We start from the raw sequence: 7,655 nt of genomic DNA, 5'->3' as shown, positions 1-7,655 counted from the left end.
TCAATGAGGCAAACAAACCATTTTTAAAAATAATTTATTGGTTTTTTATGTACAGGGGAAAAAAATGAAGTAGAAAACCAAACATGAGTAGAAAAGGCAAATGTACAAGAGAGTATCTTTACACTGCATTGAGGATGTCTGCTGCTCCTGCCCCAGAAATAAAACTCTACTCTGAGTCAGGAAACAGGCAATACTTTTAAACTGTACACAGGAGGGAGGGAGCGCCGTCCACGTCTGTGTGAACGTGACACCCGAGTACCACGAGACACACCTGACCGACCGCTCCTTGCCTGCAGAGAAGGAAACCATAAAATATCTGCTATATTCATTTCCGTAGGAAATTGTCTCATATGCTGTCAGCATTAGTTTGAGCATTGATGGTTATGTTTCCAATGAGAGGGATGGGTCATGTGTGTGTGTTTGTGTGTGTGCGCGCGAGTGTGAGGTTTTGTTCCCTCTGCATAATGACTCAAGCGCTCAACCGAAGCAACCGCTTAAAACAGAAGGCCTCTGGACGTAAAAGTCTTTGGTTCATCAAGTTACCATTTTCAAGTCAAGTAAAGCTTACAGCAGAGCAGCGTAGTGTAGCTGTAGGCTTGTTCAGAGTGGAGACAGGCCCACTGGAACGAGGGTGCAGCGGGATTTACATTGAGTGACAACAGTACATCAGCGACAGCAGCACTGTGCCGCAAAGTCATTTTTGCCCTTTTGTGAATAGAGAAGAGTGTTCTGACAATACAGGCAAGTCATAAAACAGATACCATTTAAGAATCTAAATTTCATCAGATACCACACCCAGCTCGTCTTTGTACACACTGACAAGAGAGCAAAGAATTATCTATAAAATATGATTTGGTGTATCGAGAAAAACAGATGGGGGAAAAAAAAACCAAAACAAAAACAGAAAAGAAGCAGTGAACATAAAAAATAAAGCTGAGTAACATTTCAATACATTGCACAACATAATACTGACATATCTGTGAATAAACCTTTTAGTGCTTATGGTAGAGAGCCAATACACAACTTTTTGATTAACTAAAAAGGGGAAAAAAAGTTTATCAGTCTTAAAAACAAACCAAGCACATCTCCAGGTATCAATTCAGCAATGATCATTCAGCTATAATGCCAATAAATAATAGTAATAATGAGACTAGTACAATAAAAATCAATTCCATGTGATGTAAGTCACCAAACATGTCAACACATTATCGATACGATGTGGTAGAGGCATTCAGAACTCCACACAGATGCACACGAATGCATGCAGTGAAATCGGAAGTCATTGTCTCAAGCGGTTCAGGGATGTGATATGCATGTTGGACTGGACGAAATGTTAAGTCCTTATCAGATGGTGAAGGTTAAATTACACAACAGCTCTTCCATTACACAACCACAGCCAAGGCAACAGTGACATCAGTTTCATCCTCTTTTGTCGGACTGATACTGACGTGTCACGGATTAACACTGACAGGGGAATCAAACGGTGCTCTTGCAGTGGGATGGCTTAAATGACACAATATTCATGATCTGCCTCGACAGGAAACATATTTTTGAAACTCTCAGACCGACTGAAACCCAAGTGAGTGTTTTAAAAGCTGGATAACGCATCGTATGATTTGGTTTTTATAGCATGGGTTTTTAAACCCCCCCCGCCCACCTCACCTCACCTCACTTCACCTCACCTCATGAACACTGATCTGCTTTGCTTGTTGTCAAAACCTGGACCACAAGGTGAAGAGCAGTCAGCTGATTCTGGCTCAGACTCCCCCCGCCCCCACCCCCACCCCCCTCAAGACACTTTTTTTGGGCCTGGACTGCAGCAAGGTCGGGGTGTTGGTGCATGAAGAATACATGAACAGAGGTACTGATCAGTGGTAAGAAACTAGTCTCCACTCGCAAAGGTGGATTCTTCTTCTCAGGAGACCACTTTTTTTTTTTTTTTTTTTTTTGAAATCTTATCGTCATCTTATGGAGAATTACACAGAATTCATACCATGAGCTTTTTGTGTTTGTTTTTTTTTTGTTTTTTAACAGGGAGACTCAAGAGGAACAAGGTGTAAGTGATAGAAAAATAATGTTATTTTGTACACTGTTACATTATTGAAAAAGGTATCACAAAATATTTTTAAAATCATATGAGGTATGAAAGTATGAAACACCTCTTGTGCACACAAACAGAACTGCACAATTAACCACACGCTCAGACACACTTCAGTGCATCTTGTAAATGGTGCATGACTAGAGCTTTGTTCTACATTATGCTTCGCAATGTAGCATGATACTGTGATCGAATACACTCAGGTTTATTTATTTTTTTGTCTTTGAACTGATTCTTGCACTGTTTGTATTAACCAAAGGAAAGAATGGAGCTTTTTGTTTGGAGAGTAGGGGGGAAAAAAAACGAAAAAAAAAAAAAAAAAAAAAACTCCAATTGCGAAAGAAAAAAATAACACACAAAATATCTGTTTTTTTGGAAAAAGAAAAGCATGGTGCCTTCCTGTGCTGGTCTACAGCTTCCAAACACCACATCAATCTGATACAGGGGAGCTTTTTATCTATCAGAGTATTTTGGTAAGGTGAGACCTGTTCGACTGAACCCTGTTTCTGGTTGTGCTGTGATGTCTTTGTGCCAGTTGGGCTGTCTGTCGCTCTCTTGGTAGCTCAGTATCCACAGGGGCTCTAGTCAACACAAAGGGCAAATCTTAAGAGTGGATAATACTGACTGAAAGAACCTGCAGGAGAGGTACATAATGTGCACGCACACACACGCACACACACACACACACACGCACACACACACACACACACACACAGACTCACACACACACAGACTCACACACACACGTATGCACGCACACACACACGCGCGCACACACGCACACTCAAAAATAAAGTCTAATTCCAGTCAGCCACTGCTGTCGCTGCTGTCCCTCCTCTCTTTAAAGTTCACAGGTTAGAGTCCAGAGGAGGCCCCTGGGTTCAGGACAAGGTGCAGTCGTAGTTTCCCTCCTCCTCTCCCTGCTCCTCTGTCTGCTCCGGAGGACAGTCCTCAGAGGGCGGACGAGGAAACCCTCCCGCAGGTTCGAGGGAGGGTAGGGCCAGGCCCAGAGGAGCCGCTACTCCTCTGCTGTCCTCGGGTCGGGGCACAGCAGCACCTCCCAGCCCCTCGGAGCCGCCCAGTTTGGAGCTCTGGCTGGTGGGCTGGAAGGCTTCGGGCTGCACCTGCTCGGGCGAAGAGTCCAACAGCTGCTGCAGCTGCGGCTGGATCAGGTTGAGAAAAGGTTTGTATCCCAGGCTGGAAAAAGATGAGCGAGAGAGGTGGAGAGAAAAAAAGGATTAACATGACATGACATGGCAATCACAATATTAGCATGCCACTGACACGTCTGTGACCACAGCAGCCCGAACTGGTACGATAAAATGAATCACATTAAAAAAGGGATTAAAACAACTGAAAGAGATAAAACAGGAGCAACAAATACACATCTGGACACTTTATACCAACCAGTCAGTGGAAGCCCATGTGTCGACAGCCAATAAGCCGTTTCGGACACTCTGCACAGTCTCTTGGGGAACCTCTGGGCTGTCCAGGAAGCCGATCACCTGCTTGATCACGTTTGCATCCCGCAAGATCAGACCAATCACTACGCACCACTCCAGACAGCCGGCCTCCATGAACACATGTAGCAGGTACCTGAAGGAGGCAGAGAGGAGCGACCATCGAACTACTGGTTCTGGTTTTCATGTTAAATGAAATGAAATAACGAAAACAAAGACGACAGTGGACTCACCTGAGCTGCACCTGCGACTTGTGCGGGCCCTTGTTGGCCAGCTCCATGGAGATGTGCTCCAGCTCGGCCTGGCTCAGGCTCAGAGTGGAGGAGTTCTCGTCCACCATCGTCCAGTCACCGTCCACCACTGAGCTGGTCTCAGTCAGGTCTGTGGCCGAGCCGATGCTGTACTCCTCCACTAGAGGGACGAGAAGTAAAAGAAAATGTTAAAACAGAAAAAAACAACTTTGTGACCAATTCTGTGATTAAAATAACAGACGACATCGACAAGTCGATAAGAGCCGAAGGCTGGTTGGAAATGTGACTGAACCTTTCGCAGACAAAAAGAGAGGACAGGGTTTACCTCCTCAGGTCTTGTTACCTTTGTTGGTGAGCAGTGACAGGAAGGCGTCCTGTGTCTGTGGTGAGTGCTGGTTGGAGTGAGCGGACGAGGCCGTGTCCATGTCTTTGGGCCTTTGCCCAAGCCTGTCCAGCCAGTTGTGGTTGGTGGGGGCTGCCTGAGGTGGCACTGTGTCCATGTCGCTGTTCAACAGGCTGTCAGCTGACTGTGATTTCAACAGCCGAGTGCTCAGCACTTAAAGCAACAACAACAAAAAAAAAAGCAGTATGAAATATTGGCATTAAGTTAAAATTGTTTTGTTTTTTTCAATTTTAAGGATTTTGAAGCTTTTTAAAGCTTTCAGTAGTTTCCTGGAGAACTCCTACATTATTTGGATCCCGTCACTGACCTGTGCGACACCGTCCGTTCTTCAGGGGCGAGCTGAGGCTTCCTGCAGGATTAACAGGGAACGGCCAGAGAAAATCTTTATGGAGTCTCTTCAACGCCGACACAAAATCGTCAACGTGAGCCACGCGGTTTCGTTCTCGACACAACCAGCCGATGAGTTCGAAGCCCAGCTGTGCCGAGAAGCATCCCAGGTCGCGAAGGCGCACCTGCTCCAGGAGGTGACGGGCGTGGCGCCAGAGCATCATATCAATGTACATGTTCTCCGCGCACTCCACGTCCCGACTGTCGGGGAATCGAAGGAGAGAGACGGAGAGACAGAGAAAAGAAAATGTGGAAACAATAATGTGAATATTGTGAGCAAAACAGAAAAGTAGTCACTCGCAATCTTCATTATGCATTCTGTGTGTGTGTGTGTGTGTGTGTGTGTGTGTGTGTGTGTGTGTCCATACCCTTTAGCAGAGGGTCCAGCAGGCATACTGAAGGTCTTCTGCAGGTTGAACTTTCCTGTGGTGATGGAGTCTGCCGACTGAGACAAACTTATGCTGCGATTTCTGAAGAACTCAAACCCTCCAGTTGAGCTGGGTTCCTGATACAGAGATACACATCATTAGTTTCAATTTCATCAGGTCTATAGTAAAACGTTTGTGGACACACAAACAAGATGTGTCAAGTACAGCCTCCTACTCCCAGCAAAGTAGGTCTGCAGCCGCTCATGCTGCATTTCCATGACTCATGTGTTTGTGCTGAATTGTTATTAAATGTCAAAACACTTCTTGTGTTGTTATTATGTGAACGTTATTAATTAATATATGTGTGCTATTCTTACAGCGGGAGGTTTCACTACAAATGGATTACAAGTTAAGCACTGAAGACATGATGGCAAATGAGGCAAATGTTTTGAAAACACATTTTAACACTGGTACATAATGCAGAAAGGGCTCCTTTAGACAATGTGGACATATGAGGACGTGTAAATAGGTTTTTCAGATTAATTGAACTTCCTTGAGACGACAGCTCTGAACATTTTGTAAAAATTCTAATCATGAGTGATTTCTATAGCCAGGGTCAAAGAAAAGAAAAAAATATCTTGAGATGATTTGAAGTTGCTCACCTGAGTTGTGGGTGTTGGGGGTGGAGTCTCCATCTCTCCTGAGCCAATGGCTTTGAGGAATCGGATCATGTGTCGGCAGAGGTCCCACTTGCCCTGTTCTAACGCCGTGTTGAAGAGCAGGGTGGCGTGCTGTCTGCTCACTGCTGGAACCTCCATGTTCTTTACAGGGCGGGAACAGAGGAAGAGACAGAGGACGGAGGAGAAGGTGAGCAGATTTAGTCAGGTACACACAGTGATATTAGTTTTGGTGGGGCTATGAACGAGACTTCGTTTTATGGTAAAGCTTTTTTCATGTTTCTGTCCTTGGCTGAAAATGTTTGATGATCTCTGCATCACGTTGTGAAAAACTGCCAGTTAAGTGAGTACCTGCAGTATAATCAGATAAGAGGCTGCTGTGTCCAGGTCTTGAGCCATGAGACACTCCTCAAACAGATCTTTGGGGTTTCCCACAGCTGCAAACAGGTAGTTCCACAGGGCATACTCCGTCTTCCTGGCGCAGTGGACGATGGTCTGAAGAAAGAGGGGGAACTCTGTGATGAACTTGGCCACAGTGGGAAGCAGAGGGTCGGGGATGGGCTCCCGCGATGTTGCCTCTTCTTCCAGAACCACATGCACCATCAGCTCCATGACATGGGGGAAGTAGGGGAGGGAGGCACATGACTGAGCCAGCATCAAAGCCTGCGGGAGAAGGGGAACATTAAGGAGTGGGAAGAATGTGCAGACTGTGTATGAATGCATTTGTGTTGATTTTCTGGTATCCCCAGCGCTCCTTTAAATAAGCTGACGTGATGAGACAGGAGGCTCCACATACCTGTTCACCCAGATTGCGAACCAGCAGCTGCCTCAGGATGTGGTGGAGGTAGATCTGGGAGGTCCTCTCTACTGTGCAGTAAGGGAACAGCGCCTCCAGCGGCTCTGAGGATCCCTGCAGCCCGTCATAGAGCACAGTCTCATTGGTCGCCCCCAGTACCAGGGCATCCTCAAACAGCACGGCCAGAGGGTAGATGTTGATGTGGAAGGGCAGCATGATGCGTCTGGAGAGGAAGGAGTGGGGCTTGCGGTGGTCTCGGGGGAACAGCGGCAGCCACACTTTCATGCCGGCTTCACCGCATGACAGCCACAGGGCCTCCAGCAGGTGGCGCTTCTTCCTGTTGGAGCGACAGGTGGTCCACACATTCTCCACACACTGGGCCAACACTACAGGAGGACAAAATGGTAGCTGGGGGAGAGAGAAAAACTGTTACAGGGAATCCTTAATTTAACAATCATTGTGAAATCTAGTGCTGAGCCAAAAATGTGTGAACAATATGTTGAGATGAGGCCCATGACACACAGCTGCTACAGAATACTAAAGTTTTGACATGCAATTTCTGAATCCAGGTGAATACAGTTGAAAGGTTAAAATTCATTAAATCCAACTCACCAGCTTCTTGTTATTAGCGGGTGTCTCCTTTTCTCGTACCTGTGGTCCTGAACGGTCCCTCTGTAGCATGATCAACTGGCCAGCCAGATTCAACATGATGCTTTCTGCCATGCAGGCCTGAAATGGACACACACAAAAAACACGAATCACCGTGCTACCTATATAGAATGTGCGTGTGTTGTGTGTGTGCGTGCGTGTGTGTGTCAGTGTTCTTGTGTTACCTGCTGCGGGGCTTTCAACGTGATGCCAGTCTCTGTGCGCACAGACGTGAGTGTGACAGAGACCACGAGGGCCGGGTGAGGGATGTAGCGAGACATCGACACTTCCTGCAGCAACTCCACGCTGGCTGACGGGTTTGGACTGGAATGTGTAAGTAAACACACTGTAAGTCAGAATCGTGACTTAAAGGTAAAAACACTTAAAACATTAGGAAGACTATTGGAGGAAGGTTTCAACTATAAGGTGTAAATCTTTAAGTTTGAGAGGTGAAAGCATCAGAAAGCACAGAACAAGACAGATGTAGCAAACTGAAACATTTTATTCAGGTTGGTTTCCTGATTAAATTAAATCAATGTACTTCACTGGAAAGCAACTGAAATAAAA

At 46.0% G+C, this 7,655-nt stretch overlaps 1 protein-coding gene across 2 annotated transcripts in view; it reads right to left on the bottom strand.

The window, feature by feature from the left end:
- Nucleotides 1-18: 18 nt before the first annotated feature.
- ric1 (RIC1 homolog, RAB6A GEF complex partner 1) overlaps nucleotides 19-7,655 on the bottom strand; it is a 36,170-nt gene continuing 28,533 nt past the window's right edge. For both annotated transcript variants that reach the window (XM_023419691.2, XM_023419692.2), the window contains exons 17-27: nucleotides 7,274-7,412; nucleotides 7,053-7,169; nucleotides 6,441-6,848; nucleotides 5,996-6,307; nucleotides 5,630-5,788; nucleotides 4,968-5,104; nucleotides 4,520-4,800; nucleotides 4,153-4,365; nucleotides 3,792-3,969; nucleotides 3,506-3,694; nucleotides 19-3,295 (exon numbers count right to left, since the gene is read on the bottom strand). In XM_023419691.2, the coding sequence (XP_023275459.1) occupies nucleotides 2,980-3,295; nucleotides 3,506-3,694; nucleotides 3,792-3,969; nucleotides 4,153-4,365; nucleotides 4,520-4,800; nucleotides 4,968-5,104; nucleotides 5,630-5,788; nucleotides 5,996-6,307; nucleotides 6,441-6,848; nucleotides 7,053-7,169; nucleotides 7,274-7,412 (2,449 nt within the window). In that variant the 3' untranslated portion in view covers nucleotides 19-2,979. The remainder of the gene's footprint in view (nucleotides 3,296-3,505; nucleotides 3,695-3,791; nucleotides 3,970-4,152; nucleotides 4,366-4,519; nucleotides 4,801-4,967; nucleotides 5,105-5,629; nucleotides 5,789-5,995; nucleotides 6,308-6,440; nucleotides 6,849-7,052; nucleotides 7,170-7,273; nucleotides 7,413-7,655) is intronic.

This window comes from Seriola lalandi, unplaced genomic scaffold, assembly GCF_002814215.2.
Source record: "Seriola lalandi dorsalis isolate HSWRI2012SDOR001 ecotype SW California unplaced genomic scaffold, Sedor1 jcf7180002054606, whole genome shotgun sequence".
Lineage (NCBI taxonomy): Eukaryota > Metazoa > Chordata > Actinopteri > Carangiformes > Carangidae > Seriola > Seriola lalandi.
This window is presented reverse-complemented; position numbering and strand designations above follow the sequence as displayed.